Consider the following 24,615-nt stretch of genomic DNA (forward strand, 5'->3'; position numbering starts at 1 on the left):
ATCAATGATGTGTACTGAGCATGATGGAGGTGGCAAGAGGGAAGGCAGGGTATACCACATAGGACTTTATAGGTAGGATAACCGTATATCCCAGTTGCCTAGAATAGTCCAGGTTTAAGATAAGTAATAATTAATAATGATACTTAGTAATTAATGTCCTTTTCCACTCTCTTAAGTGTCCCAGTTTGGTGACATATTATTATTCCACTTTAAATGATTAGGGTAGGATCATGGTATCAATTAGCAATTGCACTTAGCTGATAGTATCCCTTGTCAGAAATAATAAGAGCTCAAAAAAAGATACAGGTTTAATTTTCTCTCATTAAAAAAAAAAAAAGTACAAAGGTAGGAAGCCCTGCCCTGATCTGACAGTTATCTTCTATATTTGTGTCTCAACATTCCTAGGTAACAGCTTATCATGTCATCTCATGATTCAACAAGACTTCTTAAGCCTCAGCCATCTGGTCCACATTCCAGGTAAGATAAAGGAAGAACGAGGAAAGAACAAAAATGTCTACACCCTATTAAGGAGCCTTCACAGAAGACCCAGACTAAAAAACTTCCATTTACATTTTATTGGCAGGAATTTAATCACACAGTATCACTTAGTTGCAAGAAAGGTTAGAAATTGTAGTTTTTAGCTGAGCATATTGCTACCACACCAAATAAAATAGGGTTCTGTTATTAAGGAAAATGGGGAGAATAGACATTGGGTAGGGAATTAGCCATCTGTGCAAAAGACATACTAATAGTTTTAAATAAATAAATAAATAAATAAATAAATAAATAAATAAATAAATATATATATATATATATATATTCTAAGTGAAATGGAAGCCATGAAGAGATGTATGCAGGGTAGTGCATAATCTGATCATAGTTTTAAAAAATCTTTTGGCTTTCATATGGAAAGTAGGCCTGAGGAGGGCAAGTGTAGAAGTGTGGAGATCAGCCAGGGGACTTGAATTGACATGACGTAGGAAAAATATGAAATAGAGCAAATTCTACTGGAGACAGAGAACGTGTGTAGATTAAAGAGTGATTATGGAGGTTGACCAAGAGGCAGATGTTAGAGAAGACAATTATTTGTGGCTTATAGGACTGAATGAATAGTGTTACCATTTGAAGAAATACGGAACCTTGGGAGAGACACGGATTAGAGGCTAAAGAGCACAGGTTTAGCTCTGGACATATGAAGTTGGAAGTGCATTTGAGATATTGAAATGGAAATATCAAGTCAGTTGTTAACATATAGGCTTAAAATAAATTGGGAAATTATTGGCATATAGATGATAACTAAACTTGCAGATATTACTAAGTTTACTGAAGAAAGGCATATATAACATGAAAAGATGGCCTAGGGAGAACCATAAGAAACCACAACATCTAACTGTAGAAGATGATCTTACAAGGAGACTGAAAATATCTGGCAACAAAGTTCGAGGAAAAACAGGAGAGGGCATTGTAATGGAAGCCATGGAAGAGAGAGTTTACAGGAGAGAGTTTACAGGTGTCACATTCTAGTGAGATATCAAATAAAACAGCTGAACAATATCCAATGGAGTTAGAAAATGAAGGTTATCAAAACTTGCTTCCGGAAAGGGGAAGTGAGAAGCGAGTACACATTATCGAGGAATAATTGGAGGTGAGGTGATAGAGGTAGTAGACCCGGGTAGGACGAATAACTTCTGCAAAGGTTTGCACTGCAAAAAAGTTTAAGCATTGTGTAGAGAAAAGTAGGATCTAATGAGTATTTTCCTTTGGTTCTTTTTCTAAATGGTAGGGTTTAAAGCAAGTTTAGATGCTGCTGGGAAGGATTCTATAAACAAATGGTTTATTAAATGAGCAAAACGTGATGGGACAAACAACACATTGTTTCATATTTCTTATTTCTCTCTTCAAATACACCATGTCAGATTTACTCTCCCTGTTAAGGACATCTCTGGAAGATCCCACATTTAGCCACCACTTTCAAGAATTAAGAAGTCTGATTCTGTTTTATATTAAACATCCATCTCATTCAAGTTAGTTTCTTCTCGTCCTTCAATGTAGGCCTATCTTTTTTGCCTGGGGACCTGTTCTGGCAAAGAAGTAATTGATCTGGTTTTCCTTCATTTACTTTTCTGCTATTTGCACTGCCTGGAGCAGAGCAGGGATTGAAGGAAAGTAGGCAAAAGTTCTACTTGGTTAGTGCTATTTAATCCAGCCCTGTGTGAACTGTTTCCTGATGTGGGCAAATGCACAGCTGACTTCTTGCTACCTTTCTTCAGCTTCTGTCTCCTGGAGGTATTTACATCATAGAGTTTCTTAAGTGGGGTCCCTTTGAGACAACTCAAGCCCAGGTACATTCCCTGGCATCTGATTGACTTGTGGGGGATCTTACGTATCTTTGGTTTACCAAATGGTGGATGTACGGCTTCAGAAATTAGCACTCTTTCATTCTCTTCCCTGCTGTCTAAGTTTCCTTCACCAGCTCCAGCTTCAGACTCCTGCAGGCAGGAAGTAGGTATGGGTTTCACTGTTTCTAAGTCCACATACATTTCCAAGTATTTGAGAACCTACGTCCAAAAGTACTCCCCCAAACTCTCATAGTGTACAATTAAAAGGCCAGAAAAGGGAAAACAAAAGTATTCTCTACTTTTACGAAGTCTTCCTTTAACAAACCTCCTTTTAAGTTTCTAGTCTTTCATCTAAGCTGTGGAGGCTGTGATCACTGTGTCCATTTTCTCATTTTGCAGTAAGTCCCTCACAGGTGTATCCCGTCCTGTTTTCCAGAATTCTGAGACTACTAGAAAAGTGGATTATGTCATGTTATAAAAACAGTCAAGATAGCAGAGAGCGGGCACAACAGATATATTGGAGTGCCAAGAAAGTGCGGAGTGAGTGGAATGATTCCCCCTCAGAAAGCCAGGATCATTCTTTGAGGGATTAGACACGGAGGTTCTTCTGTTTTTTAAACATGGATTTCGTTCTACTGGTATCATGAGACTGTTGAATATATGGCCTGTGAACTGAAAGATTCAAATATATTCTTTAAAATGAAAATGAAACAGGGGGGAGGGTAGTGTGTGTAGGGGGGAAGAGAGAGTGTTATGGGAATAATTTAAAGGGGGTGGTAATCCTAATAAGACAGAGACAGTTGGAAATGAGAAGAGAAGGTAGATTCAGGAGAGATTATGGAGTTACAAACGGCAGGATCTAATGACCAGAGGAATATGAAGAAAGAAATAGGCTTAAAGGCAGTGGTAGGAAAAGGGAACTTCAGAGTTGATTTTGTTTATCACTCAAATGTTATGAATTTGAACTAGTTTTGTCATATGTGTGCTATGAATTTAGATGCAAATATTACCTCTCTGAGTCATAGAATTTTACTTTAAAATTTAAATCACTTCCATAGTGACTTGAAGGCTCTAAATTCACAAAAATTGCTAATTCCTACCTCATTTCATTTTTCTCCATGTTAAAAGGAAATTTTCTTCCTGTTTTTTAAGTTCCTGTTCAAAAATTTTTAAAAACAAATAGACAAATATTATGTGCCAGGCATGATTCTACTTGCTTTATAAATATTGGCTCTTCCAGTTTTCACAATTGACCCTATAAAACAATTGTTATCACCTACATTTTGCAGATGAAGAAATCGAACCCCTACAAGACACCCAAGATCATGCAGCTAATAAGTAGCAGAGCTTGGATTTGAATTCAAGTAGTTCATGCTTGTAATTACTGTACTGTACTCTGCTACTTTTCTCTCCCACAAGAAGCCCTAGATTCTTTCAACCACCAGAAATTGCTCCACCGTCCTCCCACTCCCAGCCTGAATTGCTATACTGCTTAACCTGGACTCTTCTGTTGGTCGTTTCTTTCCACCTTGAGTTATAATTATATACATGTTCTAACTAGATTATATACTAAATTCTCTGAGGTAAGGACCACTTCTCATTCATCTTTGTACCTACGGCCTAAAAGAGCATAGTACTATAGCGTGCTGGGCTATAGTACAGCACAAACCCTAGAATCAGACAGACTTGAGTAGAGTGGATGTTACTGAGTTGTTGTATGACTTGAGCACAGTCCTAAAATTCACGTTTCCGTCTCCTTGCTCGCAAAATGAAGAAAAAGTCTTTCTCTTGTGTTTGTTATGAAGATTAATAGATAATATAAACATTGCAACCTAGTTCCTGATACATAGTGAGCACTCATGAAATACCTATTGTTTCCGTTTTTATTGCACATAAACCCTCAGCAGATGTTTGTCGAATTATTGATTCTGTTTTTGAGATTACATACAGATCTGGCTGGTAACAAGCACAGAAGAGGCCTTGCCTATTTTAAGTCACAGGTGAAGTGTTTTAAAATAATTGCAATCAAGTATTTCTACGTTCAGGTGTGTTGATTAGTCATCCATTCACGTTTTAAATTGTAAGGAACAGCTGTCAACTATTACCCAGTAGTTTATCCTTGTAAATATAAAAATTATGTTCATGAGATCATATCAGATAGGAAAGACAAAGGGACAGTTTTGTTTCAAAATTTACCCAGAATATTGCAACATTTCCATCTGTAAAAGGAATAATACATCAAAACTCAAGATTAAGGCTAATTATATTTGTAATTTAGAAAACGAAAATAAGAAATATTAAGCATAATTGTTCAAATTAAATCAGTTGGGACTGAGAATGAATGGGTTTATGAGCTGTTTGTTGTTCTTAATAGCAACAAGAAAACCAAATATTTTCTATGAAATAGTAGCGGATAATTATTTTCATCCAGCCCTGAATTATAGACTTTGTAGATTGCCCTCCTTGGATTCTTATGTGGAAACACTTAATGAAGGATGTTATGACTCAGTAAGGCAAATAGTACTGCATACTTGGACTTCTTTTCTCAGACTATGGAAAGGTACAAGAACATATGATTTCCCTAATCTCCAAGCAATACTCTCCTATTATATTTATTTCTGGCTGGCTGGGAAAATATTATATGAACTACAAATTGTTGCTATAATGGAATTGCAAACATTGTATGTCTATATTTTTTCCTTGAAAAGGCTTCCCCAAAGAAAAGCTCTTGTATTACATTTGGTGGGGAACAGAGGTATTGCTTTAAGTCAATCTGCATACCATTTAAAATGTCGCACAGGTGGTTTCTCTCTAACCTTCTCTTTCTAATCCTTCACTTTCATTGGAAGATTTTAACAGGAAGAAAGATAATACTGATGCCTTTGCAAAGGATAAAATGCTGAAGGTGGAATAACATTAGAGGTAGGGCAATCATTTTGAAGAGTATTTTAATCATCCAGGTGTAGCTTGATGAAGTCTTGAATTAGGATTAGTTCCTATTATATAAAAATAAACTTTTTATCCTTTATAATTTTTCAGTTCAAGTTCTAGTAGTAAAGATGTTTCCTATTAAATGGACTTAATGTTTAATGAAGCAGAAAGCCATTTAAATCTAAAACTTATAGGAAGAAAGTAGGTGATATATAAACATAAACTCATTTGATTTCATGAGTCCTGGAGCCTCTATGTGATTACTCAGTTCAAGTGGGGAATCTTTGAGAACCTTAAAGCAATGAACTCTGAGAAAGGAGGAGCTAGCTTGACTGATTGGAAAAGGCAGAAGATAAAGCCCCAGAGCTAGGTAATATGGAAGCGGGATTAGCACATCATGTCATGCAGCAGCAGAAATGCCCTTCAGGTGAGTATAAGATGTTCCAGAAAATGCAAGGGAGCCGTTTCCTGAGGGTTTGCCTTGTTGACACTGAATTGGAATCAGCCTAAAATTCCGGGCATGATGGTGAAAGAGGATAAAGTGTCAAAAGAAAGGAAAAATGTTGCAAATTTTATCAAGATAAAATGAGTAAAAGGAACTTGAGCTCACCTGCTCTCATGAGCACACCCAAATCACAACTAACTGCTGAACAACCATCAGTAAAAAAGACTGGAACCTACCAAGAAAGATATTCTACATCCAAAGGCATAAAGAAGAAACCCAGCGAGACGGTAGGAGGGGGTGTATTTACGATATAATCAAATCCCATACCACCCAGCTGGTCGACCCACAAACTGGAGAACAATTATATCGCAGAAGCTCTCCTGCAGGAGTGAGCGTTCTGAGCCCCATGTCACGTTCCCCAGCCTGGGGTTCTGGCATTGGGAGGAGGAGCCCCCAGAGCATTTGGCTTTGAAGGCCAGTGGGGCTTGAGTGCAGGAGCCCCCCAGAGCTGGGAGAAACAGATACTCTACTCTTGGAGGGCACACACAAGGTCTCAGGGCAAAAGCAGTGACTTTACAGAAGCCTGGGCTGGACCTACCTGCTGGTCTTGGAGGGTCTCCGGGAAGGCAGGAGGGCGGCGGCTGTGGCTCACTGTGGGAACAATGACACTGGTGGTGGAGGTACTGGGGGAATATTCATCAGCTTGAGGTCTTCTGGAAGTCGCTATTTTGGCAACAAGACCTATCCCCACCCAACAGCCTGTAGGCTCCAGTGCTGGGCTGCCTCATGCTAAACAACCAACCGACAGGAACACAGCCCAAACCATCAGCTGACTGGCTGCCGAAAGACTAAAAAGCCCACGGCTGCCTCTGGACACGCCCCTAGGCACGGCCCTGCCTATCAGAGGGCTAAGACTCAGTTCCACCCACTGGCCCCTCCCTCCACGAAGCCGGCCCAGCATCTTAGACCAGCCTCACCCACCAGGGGGCAGACACCGGAAGCAAGAATACTACCAAGCGGTAGCCTGTGGAACAAGTCCGCAAACGCAGATCAGAGCCTCCCCTGGGGCCAGCTGGTCCCTGGCCCTTGGGAGACGAGAGGGGAGTGCGGTGCTGGGACACATAGGACATCACCTACAGAGGGCCACTTCTCCAAGGTTAAGAAACATAACTAACCCTCCACATACATAAAAATAAAAATAGAAATCTAGACAAAATGAGACAGAAAAGGAATATGTCTCAGACGAAGGAAAAAGATAAAACCCCAGGGCTTCTCTGGTGGTGCAGTGGTTGAGAGTCCGCCTGCCGATGCTGGGGACACAGGTTCGTGCCCCGGTCCGGGAAGATCACACATGACGTGGAGCAGCTGGGCCCGTGAGCCATGGCCGCTGAGCCTGCACGTCCGGAGCCTGTGCTCCGCAATGGGAGAGGCCACAACAGTGAGAGGCCCGCACGCAGCAAAAAAAAAAAAAAAAAAAGGTGATTCTTCTCTTGGGAGAACAATGGATGCACAAAGTGAGAAGTTACAAGAAGTCTTTTAACAGAGTTAGAAAACATAAAGAATAACCAAAGAGAGTTGAAAAGTTTCAGAGTGAGTAAAAAAAAAAAAAAGAAAACAGTTAGAAGGTACAAAACCAAAACCCAAATCGGTAGTTGCCAGGGACTGGGAATGCAAGAAGTGGATTGATGACTTGATTCTGGTGTGAGTTACAGGACTGTACACGTCTGTCAAAATTCATAAGACTATTTGCCTAAAAAGGGTAAATTTTCCTGGAGGTAAATTATACTTCATTAAACTTGAATTTAAAAAGTTAAAAACAAATATTATTCACTTAGAAAGATGAGCATGCTAGTAGAAGTAAAAAAAAAATTATGTGAGTGATTTAATTCACAACAATTTTAAATTATAGCATGTGGATTAAGAGATGACCAGAGTTTCAAAAGAGGAAAGGGATGGGAAATTGCATATTAACTTGACTTTTCAATTGCTGGCTTGGTGAGACTGTGTATTCTTTATGTGCAGGAATTTCACACAATTCTGTGTCTTGAATGTGGCTCCTGAGGCAGAAGTAAAAGATTGTGCCCAGTTTGCCTTTATAAACTGGTATGTCATAGGTTAGGTGCTCCAGAAGTAAATGCCACCACTGCATTTAGTGAGTAACGTGTTTATTAGAGAAGGGGAAAAGGGATAAGCAAGATTGGGTAGCAAGAAATTCCGTTGTGATGGACCCAACAAAAACTTGGCCAATTCAGCATGGAGCTCCAGAGAGAACTCAGGTGATCACCATGGACATCTATTGATCCTTCCTTAACCAAACGTGACAGTAAACAGGTAGGTCCACCAAAGCCAGGCTGCCTAACATGTCCAGTGGTCCAAATGGCCAGGCCTTTCCACCCGTCCCTGCCTTGATCAGTCTTTAGGTGCAGGTGAAGCAGTTTGCTGCAGCTGAGGCAACTCTGAAGAAACTGACACTGGGAGGCTGTCTGGTGATGGCATCCCCACAGCAAGACGGTCTCTGAAGAGCATCTGCGTGGTATAATCTTCACACCTGTCACAGTTCACCCTTTGTACCACTGGCATCTACTTCTCCATATTTGTTCAGGTAGCAGCTCCTAGTCGAGCAGGATTCTGCTGGGTCTCTCCCCTGAGGCATCTCTTAGAAGTGGGAGGTCAGTGAGACAAATGAGACAAATGACAGCCCCTCTCATGGCAGTTGGGCCTGGAGCCACAACTGATATTCAATTAGAGTCTTCTCTTTACCTCAAAGACCAAGGATCCAATGTGGGAGTTGCTCCAACTGTCCAGTGTTAAAATCTTGGATCAGAAATGACCACCGAATGAATCCATTAACTTAGTGAACTCACTATAAGCTGGATCTTGGCAATACTCCATTTATTATCTGGAGCTCACGTGTCCAAATTCTAGGAAGGGGCATGATGACACTTCGGGTTTTTAGTTGTCAACGTCCACTCATTCACTCTGTCCTTCAGTCTGCATAATATCTAGGTTTCCCCTTTCCCGCGTTCCTTTGGGGAAAGACCTGGGGAATCATTCAAATACAATTGTCATGTTGTTGCAGGGTTGTTTCTCCTAAGAACCAGCCATCTCTGTAGTCAAAGTGTTCCAGTTTTAAAAACTGGCTCAGGTCTGGAAACAGGGCAAAGACTTATGATTTTTTTTTAGTGGGGTGACTTCCCTCTGCCTCCCCACCCAGTAATCCAACTTTGATTTCTTCTGCTGGCTCAAGATGAGTAGTGCCTTTGTCAGCTGTCCATCTATTATGCCCTTTTGTATGTCATGTTCTATGAATCATCTGAATAGCTTTCTGCGGATGAGCGCCCCTAGGATGCCAGACCAAGTTAATCAGTCATTGCAATAGTCTTTGAATGCTGATTTTTGGTAGTTAAGCACTGCTATCTGAATTACATTGTTTTGAGGCCTTATCAGCCCCATTGTTATCAGTGAGCCAAGTTCTGTAACTGCCTTGTCTAAACTACAGAGGAGAGCCACCACTGAACATTCTAGTGATGCTGGTGCCCCTTGCACCAGCACATTCCTTATGGCCTTGTTGAATACTGTGCTCTATGGGTCTCCCTATAGAATATAATAATTGGTGAGTCTTTTGGTAGTATATAACATCTACATTCCCGCATAATCACTTCCCTGAGCTTTTAATGATTTCCTTCACCATCTGCCATGGAAATTCTGGCATTTCAGCTTTGCTCATCGTGATGGTTAATTCTGTGTGTCAACTTGACTGGGCTACGGGAGCCAGTTGCTTGATCAAATGCCAGTCTAGACGTTGCTGTGAAAGTATTTTTTAAATGCCAAACATTTAAATCAGTAGATTTCTTAAAATTATAGCTATCTGTATCTATATCCATATCTACATCTATATAGAGAGAGAGACACATACTGCTTCTCTGGAGAATCTGACTAACACACTCATCTGTGGGCTACTGCTTTTTCTGTGTTTTTCTAGGAGCCTTTCTAGTAGAGAGTTCACATCATCTCCTGGGGGTAGTTGCCAGTGTGTTAAATCCCGTATCAGGAGAAACACTGCCAAGTTAATCAACTCTTTCCTATCTAATTTTAAGTTTTGACCCCCTTGATTAAGCGTTCTTAGTATCCAGTGACACAAGTACTATACCAGCTCCACTGGCTAAGTCTTGTGGCTGCTTTGGGGGTATAGTCCTGTAATCCTTAAGATACCAGTTACTCCATACATCTAAATAATCTGATACTTCACTTTCACTAGTGCAGAGCTTCCACTGGTACGCCTTCCAACATTGCTGAAAAGTTTTAATAAATGAACCACCACATTGTTCCATAAGCTGTCTGTGCTGGGGTCCTCCAGCCAGGTGATGAATAATGCAGGTCCAGAAGTCTGTAGTTACACCTGCTTTCTCAGATCCTTCCTGGTACCAACTTTCAAAGGTTGGATTACCTAAAAGCAGACTCTGAGAAGTTTAAGGTGCAACATAGTTATTAGCAGTCAACATGTAAGAAGGGAAAGGGGAATTAGCATGACTGGGCAGCAGAGGAAATCAAAAAGACTGGGTTTTAATACATCTGCCACCCTTGGTCACCAGATGCAGGCTACCCAAAACAGGAGGTGACATCAGACAATGTGACTTCCTGCAGCTAAGGCAGAACTTGAAGTTGATGACATGTGGAGGCTTCCTGCTAACCCCGTTCTCTGCATCTGGGCTGCATCTGGGATCTAAGAAACACAACTGTGTCTACCACATGGAATTAAATTTTCAAAGGCAGAAGACAAAACAAAAAAAAACCCAAGAAACAAACAACAAACCACCTACCTCTTTCTCTCTATATCAGACCTGACTTTTCTAAGGAAAACTATAAGCAGGTCCATTTGTTGTTTAGCAGTTTTTGTTTGTTTGTTTTTTGCGGTACGCGGGCCTCTCACTGTTGTGGCCTCTCCCGCTGCGGAGCACAGGCTCTGGACGCGCAGGCTTCGGACGCACAGGCTCAGCGGCCATGGCTCATGGGCCCAGCCGCTCCGCGGCACGTGGGATCTTCCCAGACCGGGGCACGAACCCGTGTCCCCTGCATCGGCAGCCGGACTCTCAACCACTGCGCCACCAGGGAAGCCCTTATATGTACATATTTTGTATATGATAATACCACCTTTCATTTTTGTTAAGCTTTACAATTTAGAAATCAATTCCACTTATTACATCATCTGGTTGACTCTTCTTAATAATCAAATCAAGTTTTTTACTTACAAAGAAAGTAAATTTTAAACATATTTGTGTCTTTGCCAAAGTAGTGCATTAGTAAAGTGCCCAACTAGGCCTATATCCAGTTATTCAGATGCCTAGTATCTGAAATACTAATTTCAGACATTGTATTGCTTTTTTAACACATTTTTTATTTTATGTATTAAAAATCAAACTTGATATGATAACACATGTCCACAGAAATATTTTTATTTAAATATTCATAGAGGTATTTAAATAATAAAAATCCAAATATCCTCAACATGTGAATTGATAAAAAAAATTGTGGCATTTCCACACAACAGAATACTAACCAACAAGGAAAGGAAGAACTACTGATGCATACACACAACTACATGGATGAATTAAAGATAAATATGCAGAATAAAAGAAGCCAAATAAAAAAGAATAGATATGATGTCATTCTATTCACATACCATTTTAGAGTACGGAAAACCAACTGGTCTATGATGATAAAAACCAGATTAGCCATTGCCCAGGCTTCAGGGAGGACTGAATAAAAATGGCATGAGGGAACTTTCTGGGATGATGGAAATGCTCTATATCTTGATTAGAGTGGTGATTAAATGGATATAATAATTTGTCAGAATTCACCAAACTGTACACTAATTAAAATGCATGCATTTTAATGTAACTTATATGTCAATAAAGTTTATTTAAAATAAAATAAAGCTGGTATATTAACAGAGAAATCCACAGCTGTTGTTTGAAGTCTTTGGCATCATGGAAGAAAGCTCATTCTCTTTCATAAAGGCTTCCGAGGAAAAAACTCTACATGTCTTTTTGAAACATGTTTCTGAATCTCTGGATAACCCTTCAACTCAATACTGTAACTAGTATAGTCAATTCCAGTTCAGACTGAAATTCCAGTTCAGATTGAAAAAAAATTATTAGTATCATAATAAGTACGAAAATTAAAGAAATAGTGTATAGTCTGCTTGAGAGAACCACTACTTACATCCCAAAAGCTTATCACAGTGCCTATCATGTAATAGTTGCTTAATAAATATGTCTAATGAATAAAACTCATGAAGATTGAATTCCGTGACTCAGGACATGCATTGAGAAATGAAATTCTGGTGAATCAAGGAAAAAAAAATACAGAATCAATAAACTTCAGCTGACCACCTACATTGCTAGGCTCCAGCACAAACCACAGGGCTGGATTTGAAACCTACATCACATTTCATATAACAAATGTTATACAGATTATTTCTTGGGAAAAAAATTTATAACAAGTGATAATTCAAGATCACAATCAACAAACTCCCAGAAAAATGAACCAACATTAAGAAATCAATTAGAATTATACAGCGAAATAGCAGAAAATAAATAAGCAGTTTGAGTCAATGCCTGGCAGATGCAAATCAGCAAAAGAGCCTCTGAATGGAAGGCAAAATGGTAAAATGGCTCTAACTTTAGGCAAATAAAACAAAGTAAGGGCAGCTGAAAATCTAGCTTACTGAGAAGCAGGCAGCTGAGAGTATTTTAGCCTGAAACTATCTTGTGACCTACGAGGCATTATGTAAATGCAAACAATGACTAACCCTTCAAGGGCAGTTCAGGCACAGGGCAAGTTACACCTGGTTACAAGTTAAGCAGGTAACTTTGTGGTCGCATTCTTATGCATCTTGATCAAAACTACTCTCCAAAATATTTACAGTAAACAGTTATTTTTGGTTAATTAGAAAAAAAACCCTCTACATAAATATTTTCTTCAATTGTTAGCACTGTGCATAATATCTGTAAATCTTTGTGCCCTTGAAGTGCTTGAAAGTACCAGGGAGTTCTAAAAAGTGAAGCTAAAGTTAATAGACCCACCTAAGACCACATGTACAGGAAAAGGCACTGAAACCTAGGTTCCTTGGTACCATATTCATTCATCATTCATTCATTTGATAAAAGTCATTAAATATTAAATGCTTATAAGCCATTATTTACAAGACTCTGCTAGGAAAGTTTATAGTTTATTGTAAAAATTTTTAATCCAAGTTTTTAATTTTATATGCTTTCAGAATAATTAACATATTCAGATGAAGGCATCTATAATTAGGTTTATAATTAGAATTCATTAAGTTTACTTTATGGATAACATTAAATAAATTGTAAAATTAGAAAAATCCCAGTGGACAGGACTTTAAATGCAGAATCCATGGAGAGATTTTTGGAGCCTCAAGAGTCATTTCTTTTGACAAAAGACCTCTCTGGGCTCTTGTATAGTTATTGAAAGGCACCCCATACAACCATGTCCAACATGATTGTTTTTCCTTTTTTTATTCTTTGAAAACTGAGACTAGGTTTGCATTCTCCTCAATTCTATGGGAGGCTTCCATAGAAGAGATTTCCAAAGTAGCTGATACGGATGCACTCAAGATATAAATCTAGAAGCAGTGGAGTGATGTCTTTCATATTTTGTATATTGTATGAAACCAGGTCAGAGCAATCATATTCACAGCTGCTAGCCAGCTACAATCTCAGTCACAGTATGCTGCCACTAGATGCTGGATGGCAGGTGCACGTTCATTTTCACTCAGGCTGAGGGGAATACTGGGACATTTGGTCTTTTGTCCTTAGTTAAAACCAATCTATTGTGTGTAGTTAACACACACACACACATACCCATGCTTTGGTCTCACAGAGTCTTGCCAAGAAAAGGCTGTTATATGTTAAGTTCGGGTTGTGAGGATATGTACTTTTAGCCTTGACTTAAGAACACATTAGAGCATTCTCGTAAGCTCAATGTTTCATTGGGTTGTTATGCCATTATGATTTATAATCTTATTAAATAACATCTTGTATTGGTCAGAATAGGCTAGGCTATGTTCTCATGACAAATAAATTCTGAAATCTCAGTGGCTAAACACAATAACGGTTTCTTGCTCACACAGAGTCCAGTGCAAGACAAGCAGCCTTTCTTTATCTTTTAGTGACTCCACGTTATAGTGACTCCATATGAAACATGAGGCTATTAGAGCAGGAAAGGCGGGGATAAAGGAGAATTACTGGTTCTTAACGCCCTGCAGCCAGAAATAACGTAAGTTGCTTTCATTCATACTCTGTTAGAACTTGTCACATGGCCCCAATATAACTGTGAGAGAAGCCAGGAAATGTAGTGACATGCAGATCATGGATACTATTAGTGCCAGCAGCCTCTACTACATATCTGTTGCAAAAAACTCACACTGTCATCTCTTTCCTCCCTTGGGCAAACATTATTGATTACTTTCTATCTACAGGAATTTGTGCTGGATGCTGGAAGATTACAGGGAGGAGTAAAACGTCATTGCTACCCTCCAACAGCCTAAAAGATAGGGGAGACAAAAAAATTACAATATTGCCATACTGTGAAGCAGAAGAAAATCCCCCAATACAGACATACACCATGTACTATAGGAACATGGGAATTAATTCTTATTGAAGGAATCCTTGAAATGCTACAGAGGTGATGACATTTATGCTGGGCCTTGAAGGACACGTTTAATACAGAGAAGAGGGTGGGGAATGAGAAAAGACATGGCATGGCTGAGGAATGAAAGGGCAGAGAAACTGGAAATGAGGCTGTGGGTGTGTAATATGAGTTTGGGCTTTATTAATTTGTATGTTATGCATATATTCACTAGTTCACTTATTTATGGAACAAGAGTTGCTGGAATATTTAGTATATTGTTATCTTTTGTTTCTCCCATTGTTATTTCATCTATGAGTAGAAATCAAGGCAGAAATTTTACCATAAAAATTTCAAGTTCTGATCATATGATTTGCTTTTCCCCTAAATTGTATTTTTTCCCTCAATTTCTGAAGAATATTAAGACTGCAAGTCATAGGAGAAACTGACTGGATTTATTCCCACCTAATTCTCTTTTCAGATTCCTTTCTAAGCCAAGCAAATATTTACATAGCATGTCTAGCCATAGCAACAAGGCAATTTAGAAATGAACACCCAAATACTAATACTGGGGCAGTAGATAAATTAGATCCAGAGTTTTAATTGTTGGAAAAACAAGACTTAAAAAGACAACTTGCTACAGTTCTGATATAATACCATGGGTAGTGATGTTTAGGAGTTTGTAAATAGGTTAAAAAGGCCAAGAATATGAGGCTGTGAAAAATACAGGACGAAAAAGAAAAATCAAAGAGAAGGAAAAGGGAGAGTAGGGTCAAAATTCAGGAAATATATGGTCTTTCTCCTTCTTTCTCTTCTTTGAAGTAAAATAAAAATGATGCATGAATGAGAAAAATGTCAGTAGCGAACACTCAAGAACATGACTTTGAAGTATCTTAATGTTGTTTCTTTTTAAAATTTAACATTCTTTTTTGTAATGAAAATGAAGCATTTATAGTCACTGCTAGACATTCCATCATTATCAAAAGTCTATTATATCTTATACAAGTGTCAATTTACAGATTTCTTCCTTAAAAGAAGTCTAAAGTTCTTCCTGGAGTTTCTGTCTTCGTTCCTTAGTTTCCAAACTACCCCTTTCTCTGTAATACCGTCTTCCAAACTTTCTGATGTTACTAATAATGGCCACCATTTATTCATCTCATATTATCTACCATCAACTTCACATATATCATTTCACCTAAATCTTCTGACAGCCATAAAAAGTTGATATTATTACTATTCTGTAACTGCAGAAACTAAAATTCAAGCCTACAGACTAGCTGTGGCAGAAGTAAGGCAATGTGAATTCAGCCAAATACTTAACTTGTTTCCAAATTTGTAAAATGTGAATAATCTACCAGCTACAAATGGTCACTTGCCACCTACCTCTACAAGATTGAGTCGTGAGCTGCCTGCTGCAGCTGCTGACCTTCAACACCCCCTGAAAGGAGCTCAGGGTGGAGATCAGGAATGAGGCACTCTGTGCTCTGGGAAAAACTGGCAGAACAGGCCTTCAGATAGATATTTTCAGGAGAAGATTTTATGAGCCTGATTTTTGCATCTCCTCGTATCTAGAAAAGCACTAAAGTCTTTTATGGTGACGTCTGCTCCTCACGACTAGCAGAAACCTTCTGCAAAAATGTGTGCTTGACTGCATGTACCCCGCCTTCACCAAAATCACATATATACTGACCTTCCCCCTTGCCTCTTCAGAGCGCTTTCTCCGAGCTTTCTGAAACGCTGTTTCCTGGGCTATAGACTTCATTTTGCTCCAAATAAAACAACTCACAGCTCTCATGTTGTGCATTTTTTCCAGTCAACAAATCTCATACGGCTACTGTATTGAGAAAATCCATATAAGTACTTAGAACAGTGCCTGACAATGATAAGCACTTGATAAATAAGTAATTATAATGATTATTACTACCATATTGCCATTTTGATTCTTTGTCCCTTGGACTTCAAAATTCCACTTACTTCAACTAAATTACCTTGGCTTTTTAGAAATGATTTAATTTCTAGAACAAACAAGAAAAGCTTCTAAGAAGTTATATTTTTATCTAAGGTTAATGCAACATTTTATCTTTTTCACTTTTTTGGAGCAGGAAAGGGGGGTGGGTCAGTTAAATGGACAGAAAAGCTGGAACATGAATTCTCAAATCTAAGCCCCCCCTTTTTTCTCCTGGATTGTTTCTTTTCCTCTAAGTAGTACTTCAACTTTAAAAACATTAGAGGAACCAATGTAAATGTTCATTTCCAGCCCTTCTTTCCAACTTCCCCCAAAACATGTTCTAGACAGCGGGGAAATGTAAAGGTAGAAGAAACAAAACCGAGACTGGTATTACCATTATCCCTAGCATTATGTATTGTCAAATAACTAAATCCTATTTTGAAGAATTAAATAATTTGAGAAACTAAAACTGATTCATTTATAAGTGACCTTCTTTCACTTCTTTCCTATTTTCAAGTTCTTGCGCTACGCCTCCACGCCCCGGGGTGTAAATTTTATGTTTCCCTTAGTGTGAGGGATTTGGTTGGCAAGCCAAATCTCCAACACTGAAGTCGCCCCTCCCGCCTCCCTGCCCCGGGCGCCCCCCCTCCAAAGACCTCCAGTGAAAAAAGGCCCAGCACTTTGCTTGCAAGCTCAAATGAGACTCTTCTCTTCTCCCTGCCTTCGGCCAGGTTCCTCGCCTTTTGCATGGCTTTCCTCACCCCTAGGTTGCACCACTCCCTGCGGTATCTAAACAGAGCTACCACACACCTGGCTGCTAGGTTAGGTGCCAAAGTACTTCGGGTAAAGCGTGTTCCAACTGATCTGGAGCAACAGTTCTACCAGACTTGTGTCTTTCTCTCAGGGTCAAAACTAAAATCCGAAGTGGAGCGCCCCGAGCCACAGAGAGAGCGTCTACAGCGTTGACAGTGGCCTGGAGCATGCTCAGTCCGCCTGGAGTGACTGGGCGGCGGCCGGCCCCCACTCGCGGCCCCCGGACTCAGGCGGGGCCGCGGGAGCTCGCGGCCACCCTCCTCCTCCCCGCACCCCTCTCCCCCGTCCCCCCGCCCTTCGCCTCCCCCCGCGGCGCGGCGCGCGCTCCCGGGCATCCACAAGGGAGCTCAGCCGCCTCGCCTGCCCTCCCCGCCGCCTCCACCTCCTCCTCTTCCACCTCCTCCGGCTGAGGCGGGCGAAGGCTCGTCCGGGGACATAAATAAATAAATAATTCCATTCACCCGGTGACAGCGAGGCGAACCGGCGGCGGCCGGCGGGGGACGGATCGCTGCAGCGCCCACCCTGTGCCGGAGACCAGGTAAAGTAAGTTACACCCCGGGAGGAAAAGAGCAGAGGACTGGGCGCCAACGGAGAGGAAGGCGAGCGCTCATCCGTCACCCGAGCTGCCCGGGGAACCGCACGCGTGTGTGTAAATAATGGCCAACGTGTGACACGCACGCCAAAGCCATTAGCCGGCGAGCCCTTATATAGACAAAATTCCCCCAGGCGGCTGCCGGAGGAGAGTTCGCGTCACACGAGCGCGGACCTCAGCCGCGTGCAGCCCCGGGGCGCGCGCGCGCGCGAGCGTCGGAGAGGGGGGCCAGAGGGGTCCGGGGCGGAGAGCGCTCCGTGCGCCCGCGTGCTTCCGGCCAGGCGACGCCAAAGCTCCGAGCTTCTGCGCAGAGGCTCTGCCGGCGCGGTGCTCCCCCCATCCTTACCCCACGAGTCCCTCCGGCAGGTTCCCGCCTGGCGTGTGCAGCTTGCGCTTCTCAGCAGCATCCCGCCCCTGGCCCGCCAGCACCCCGGGGTGGCCTCGGCCGCAGGAGCTGGGGATGGGGGGTTGGTGAGAGTGTGTGTACGGAGCATCTTCTCTTTTAGCAGATGGTGGGGGCTCGGAGAGGCTGGAAGGAGAGGACGCAATACCAGGGGGTTCGAGTTTTGTTCTTTTTCGGTCCACAGGTAGCGTGGCGGGGGCGAGGCCAGTCGGGGGCAGAAAAGGAGTGTGACTTGACGAGGGCGGAGGAGGGCCTGCGCCTCCCGGGCTCACGCTGGGTTTCCTGCGTGAGCTGCTGCGCCGCGCTGGGGGTGCCAGGCCCGGCCAGGTAGCGCGGGAGGCTGGCGAGGTTCCTCCTTCGGGCGGATGCTGCTTCGCAGCTGCTCCCTCCACCCCCATTTTCTCCCTTACTTCCGCGAAACGGGATTGCAGACTGCCTTGGCAGGGCTGGGGGGGGAATTTTGTGGTCTACGTCAGGGATGTTACAATCACACACACACACACACACACACACACACACGAGAGGAAATGTGCGGTTTCTCTCTGCCTCTCCTTCCTGAAATAGTACTGAGTGGGGTAGTAGTACGAAAGCTAATGTTTCGTGTCCTCCTTTCTTGGGTCTGTTAAGGGACGCAGCAGAGGAATAAAAGCACGGGCAGTGGTGAGGGTGATGTGAAAAAGCCTGGAAACAGTGGGCACTAGGTGCCGTTTACTGGCACCTCATGCTTTATGACTAAATCCAAACTGGGAACTCGGGAGGGCTGCAAACTTTCAACAGACATGTCGGCTTGAATGTGCTGTGTCATTGAAACCTCAAGAACTACGTGTGCATTTGGGGGAGAGTGGCTGAAAACTTAGAGCTGGGTGGTGGCTGCAGAGAATGATGAGGATTGGACAAGGTGACCCTTATTTGGCCCTGGTGAGGCAATCCTAGCTCCACTTTCTGCCTCTGACCACAGTGCATTTGAAGCAGTCTAAGTCAGCTGGCCTGAATGATCTCAGTAAAACGGAAGGATTACGGTAAGCAACTCAGTGTGTTGCATAACAATTCATAAAGTCAGAAATTAGTTTTTGCAAAATTCATAGCAACAGTTTGCAATTAAGTACTGCTCCCCCCACCCCCGCTCGGACTGTTTTAATAATGGTAAGCGATCTGAAATTTTAACACCTTCTCCCCAGTGTCCTAGTTAGTTCACCTTCCTTTAAATGCTCAGTTTATTTCTAGACATGCATTTACTCTTCTATAATATCTGGCTGATATCTTTGGCCTTGAGCCCTCCTGAAGGGAAAGAGGGCAAAGAGCCTTAAAGAAATATACTTTATCCAGAATTATATTCCTGGTTCATGTATCTAAAGTAAAAGAAGTCTCCTGCAATTGCTTTTCATTCTGTATTCATTTATCAAACATGTTTTTGAGACATTCACATGGGAAAAGGTAATTAACTTTAGAGTTAGACCTAGATTTCAAGCTCAGTTCCGCACTTTTGTAAAATTGGGTAATTATTTAACAATCTCATCGTCAGTTTTTCTTATTCATAAAATGGGATTCGTGGTATCCACCCTGAAGTGCTATGGTGAGGAATAAAGTATACGGAAAACACCTAATAAATAAACTAGCTATTTCTGAACCCCTAAAATCACCCCAGACACTGTACTGTGGTTCCCAAGATGAAGGAGGTTGGAATTCTGCTCTCCAAAAACTCAACGTCTAGTCACCTAGGATAATCTTCCTCCTGTCCTCTTTGTCATCAGTCAGTTTCCTCTCAGTGGAAGAAGCATATATCTCAAATAATTTGAAAGGGATGTAGCAATTTCAAGAAATTAAGATGTGCTAAAAGGCACATTTGAGAAGGGTACCTTGCCTCAGAAACCTGTGTGTTCAGCCCCATCCATTTGCCCATTGAGAGTGACCCAGTATAAACAGGTAATGGAGGATTTTCTCTTGTTATGAGGGCAGGACATCCCTTCCCCGAAGAAGGTCTTTGCTAATGAATTGATTTCCATTTTTTTGAGAGACTGAGCAGCAAGTTTTTTCTGCACTTTGGACAGACTAATCCACTCACTCTGAGAAGCCCAAGAGTATAGTAACTATAACAACATGTCTGTAATGCTACCATGTTCTGGGCACTGTGCTACCACTGTCTATTAACTCCTTTTATCTCCTTAACAATCCTGAGGTAGGTCTGTCAATATCCACATTTATAGAAGAGCAATTGAGGTAAAGAGAGTTAAGAAAGTTGCTCAGTTTGCACAGCTAGCAAGTGGCTGAGTTGGGGCAAGCACCCAGGCAGGCTGTCTGATTTTAACCACTGAGTGGTATGGCTTATGCTGCACGAAGCTGAACGAGGGCAGGGACTTTGTCTGTCGTGTCCTCTCTTCTCAGTGCAGTGCCTGGCAGGTGATAGTCCTGAACAGCTGCTTATAGAAAAAATGAAGCACGGAGGGACAGGAGGAGAAACAAACAAGGGAAGAGTGAGCCTCCTTTCCTGCCTACAACTCTAAATCTGGCAGGGGAATCCCTCACGGACTTTGCCTGGGGGACAGGATAGTTGAGGATCTTTTGAAGAGTTGTTTGCCTGGTCCCGCATTATTTATTCTGTGTAAGCACATGCATAGAAATAATTCATGGTAGCTAGTGTCAGGTATTAAATGTTTGGCATTAAGGCTACTAGGTTGTTATAAGGTTCACTGGCTTGTTTTTCTTAACAGATTTTTGGGAACCTTTTGGAGAGCCAAGTTTCTCAATAGATGGCATGATAGTGCTGGATTGCATAATAAGCCACTGAATGGACTCTCATTGTCTGAGAGGTCATCCTTGTTTGTTCGAGGCTTTCTCAACTATTTGGATCAAAGTGTGCAGGAAATGTGTTGGGAAACGACTGCACACTAAGTTTCAGTGTGTAATAGAATTTTTTTTTTAACTGAGGGAGCAAGCTTCGTTTTCTCAGTTGGCCCTTAAATGGTGAATCCAGGGTCCTAATCTACCTACTTGGAAGATCCAGTAGTTTTTATTAATCTTTATTGAAATCCCAAATAAGTTCTTGAAAATTTTACAGGGCATTTGGGTGACAACTACAAAATGCTGGTGTAAAGATATTGTTGTTAAAAATTTTGTACACTTAGGATAGCCCCAGAAAAAAATGACATACTGTGGGGTTCAGATATCTGAACTGGTGATTACTGTTTGGTAATATTTGGCATTAAAACAGAAACTTTCAATGGAAAATATCTAGTATGGGTGGTAACACAGAGAAATATTTGTTTAAATAAATAAAGATCTGTACAAACTGTTGGTATTTTTAAAAAGCAGTTAAATTAAACATTGGCTGTTTCCTCACCTAATAACACAATGAAATGTATTCTTATTAATCATGTACACCCCTAAACAGATTCTGATTAGAGCTAATACGTAGAAGAGTTATAGATTATAAGAAGCTGCCCTACTAAATAATTTACTTGAAGACCTATTTCTTTTGGAACTAGATTAGATATGAATAAACAGTAAAACTAAAAGGCATGTATTTGCTTGAAAAGTTTCTAAGGGATGAACTGTATTAATGATATTTGCCTGTTTTTGAAACTGATTCTCCAAAATTTCAGAATCTGAAGTTCTATCAGTTTTTCTCAAATATACAAAAGGTGCATTCAGTGATAAACAGCATTATGTGACAGTGTTTCTAAACAGGTGACACTGTTGGCATTTTGGGCAGGGCTCCTCTACATGGATTAGCAATGCCTCTTCTATTGCAGGACATTTAGTGTGTATGGCCCCTGTCCTCCATATGCTGCTAGAGTCCCCTCAGTCATAATTACTGAAAATGTCCCCTGAAATACCTTTTGGAAGAGTAGTACTAGATGGGATTGAAAACTATTGGCCAATAAGATCAAATTGAGAATGTTTAAGGAGATTATCCTTGAAATGCGTGTACCTTCCAATAAGAAATTCTTTTGTTTTTTCTTCAAAGGATAAAAAGAGTAATCTCCTGTGAAACTACTTTGATTTAAAGGAGTGAGTCCTTCCCCCTAAAGTATATTAAGTATTAATATTTCAGAATCAGGTTATAATTGGCCTCTGAGGGTCCAAATCTTCATTCGCTTCACACTGTCAACAGCCTCTGGTAACGCTGGCACCTGCTGCTTCTTAAACTCTTCTCTTCTGTGTGCTCTTTGTGCCCCTCTTACTTCTCTGACTGCTCATTGGTGGCTGCTGCTTCGGCTTTCCTTTCATCTCCTGCTCACTCAAGTATGTGTTCCTCAATTTCCGTTTGAGTTCTTCTCTTATCTGTATTTGATCCATTGGCAAAGCTCATCCTCTCTTGGCCTGTGTTTTGACCTCAGTAGGAGTAACGCCCAAGTCATTATCTTCAGCCCTGACTTTCCCATAGCTCCGGGCAGCCCTTTCCAAGTACCTGCTGGACGGCTTACCTCTTCTGTGCTTCTGACACGGCTAACACCCTGTGGACTCTTCTGAACACTGTCTTTCCTTTCCAATGAAAGCCCCTGTTGCTTTCATTGGTATTAACATTCTCTTCTAGAAGCTTTTGAGACCCTCAACACCCCCAGCCTTACGTCTTACAGTCAGGTGCTAAGACCTGATATCCAAAATGCTTCTTTCACCTGTTTCCTTTTTTCTGATGCTGCCACAGAGTTCAGGCACATTTGACATACTACCTAGAGTCATGTCCTAGTCTCTTAGCGGCTCTCCTCATTTCTAGTCTCTCACTGTACCAGTTAATTCTGTACGTACCACAAGATACTCTTACTGAAATACACCTCCTTTTCCTATTTGTTAATAGCACTTTGTGACTCCCATTACCTAGGTCTAAGGACCAACGTTTCAACCTCTGTAATTCCAAAAAGTTTTTCCAGGCTCATCTCCCACTGCCACCATCCTCGAGTCAAATTGACCTGTCCCCTGTGCCTCATTTATCTTCATTCTATTTCCTGACACCACACCTTTGGTCTTGCTGTTCTTTCACCTTAAAATGCTCTAACCTCCTGCTATTTTCATGTCTAGCTTCAACCTTCAAAGCTGAGCTTAAACACCACATTCAGATTTCCTCTGAAGCCTCTGGATAGGTAGAAGAAGCTTTTCTAAAATTTCGGTAACATTGCATTGTAATCTGTCTTGTGTGTTTTAAACATTGTATTATAGTTGCATATAGATTTGTATATCTTTGGTTTCCCTATATACTACAAATTTCTGGGTATTGGGAATAATAACATATCCATATTTACATATCCTTTAGCACTTTGGTGGATTACGGAGTTACATGGGACTTAGAGGACATTGGTTTCTGCTTTTCTTTATTGTTTCTTCAGCATTTTCAATATACCACCATCTATTTTTATTTTAAGTATGTTCACTGAGGCAGCCTGTTCTTTTAGAGACAGTTCCAGTTGTGACTGCATTCTTCTTGCTTCTACCTAGGACCCTCACACAGCTTTCCAGGGCCACACAAAATAAATCTTGCTCTGGGTTGATTGAGAGCCTGTACCTATGTGGTGACAGCTCACGTTCTTACGTTTTCGCTCTGAATTTAACATATTCCGTTTTTCTACCTGTTCTTTACGGGACCTGGTGAAGCTATTTTTTAAGGCCATTGTGTTTCTGGAAGCATTCAAGTTTAGGAAAGTCCATATATGTACAAAAGAGTTCAAGGATGAAAATGGTTGCTTATAAATATAAATGTTTGAACCCTTGTTCATGAGCCCATTGGTCATCAATATTATCTCTTTTCAGATGAAGTCAGAAGGTGGGAAGTAAAGGCATATAGAGGGATCCACTTTTGGAAGAACCCACTGTTACCTCAGGGCTGAACATTTTCTTTCCGTGGCCCTCAGTGTAGTGAATGAATGAATAAACCACCGAAAGGAAGGAAAGAAGGAAAATTCACTTTAAATTTTGGTTACAATTAGATATTAGCCCCTCAGTTAAATTATTTACCTTTGTAGATTAATGCCGTAAGAGGTAAAGCACCTAAGATGCTGTGTGTATCTGTGTGTGTGCGTGTGTGTGTAAGAAGTGAGTTTAGAGACCAAAGATGTGGCTATTAGGTAAAGCTATAGAGATCACTTTGAGTAAAAATAGCTTGCCTTTATCAAACACTTCTATGTGTCAGGCATCATTTTACATATTCATTTTACACATTTTAACTCATTTAATCCTCCAAACCTTATGAGGAAGCATTGTTTTGACCCTCATTTTACAGGTGAGGGAATTAGGGCAAGAGGTTAAGTATCTCGCCCAAGGTGTGTACGTCTTGTCAGTGGAGGGATCTGGATTTGAATATATTAACCACAATAGACCTTCTCAATATTAGTATTTTAAAATATGTAGTTCTGCAGTAGATTTTAAGAGATTCTAGAGGAAGGAAGTTTGAGAAATGTTAAAAAAAAAAGACTAGTCAAGGATAACGAATCTTGATCTGTTAAAACACAGAGTCAGCAGAATGATAAGACTTCCTTACTGTTTAAAGGAAGTATCTGGAACCAA

General features: G+C 41.0%; 2 protein-coding genes and 1 long non-coding RNA gene across 10 annotated transcripts in view; 1 reads left to right on the plus strand and 2 right to left on the minus strand.

Annotated features, from left to right (window-relative positions):
• Nucleotides 1-18,901, minus strand: part of LOC125960552 (splicing factor, proline- and glutamine-rich-like) — a 42,752-nt gene extending 23,851 nt beyond the window's left edge. Inside the window, exons 1-2 of the mRNA XM_049694934.1 lie at nt 18,833-18,901; nt 18,064-18,566 (exon numbers count right to left, since the gene is read on the minus strand). Coding sequence (XP_049550891.1) covers nt 18,064-18,566; nt 18,833-18,901 — 572 coding nt within the window. The remainder of the gene's footprint in view (nt 1-18,063; nt 18,567-18,832) is intronic.
• LOC125960397 (uncharacterized) lies at nt 11,165-17,375 on the minus strand. The gene is made up of 2 exons (XR_007469992.1): nt 17,123-17,375; nt 11,165-16,198 (listed from the first exon to the last, which is right to left on the minus strand). It is a non-coding gene; the product is annotated as an uncharacterized LOC125960397 (long non-coding RNA).
• SLC16A7 (solute carrier family 16 member 7) overlaps nt 17,448-24,615 on the plus strand; it is a 160,605-nt gene continuing 153,437 nt past the window's right edge. For 6 of the 8 annotated variants that reach the window (XM_033440516.2, XM_033440519.2, XM_033440512.2 and 3 more), the window contains exon 1: nt 17,448-17,663. The gene's annotated coding sequence lies outside the window, so the exon portion shown is untranslated. Of the gene's footprint in view, nt 17,669-24,615 lie in introns of all 8 variants that reach the window. The other 2 variants (XM_033440515.2, XM_033440518.2) reach the window with 1 other exon arrangement.

Source organism: Orcinus orca, chromosome 11 (genome assembly GCF_937001465.1).
Source record: "Orcinus orca chromosome 11, mOrcOrc1.1, whole genome shotgun sequence".
NCBI lineage: Eukaryota > Metazoa > Chordata > Mammalia > Artiodactyla > Delphinidae > Orcinus > Orcinus orca.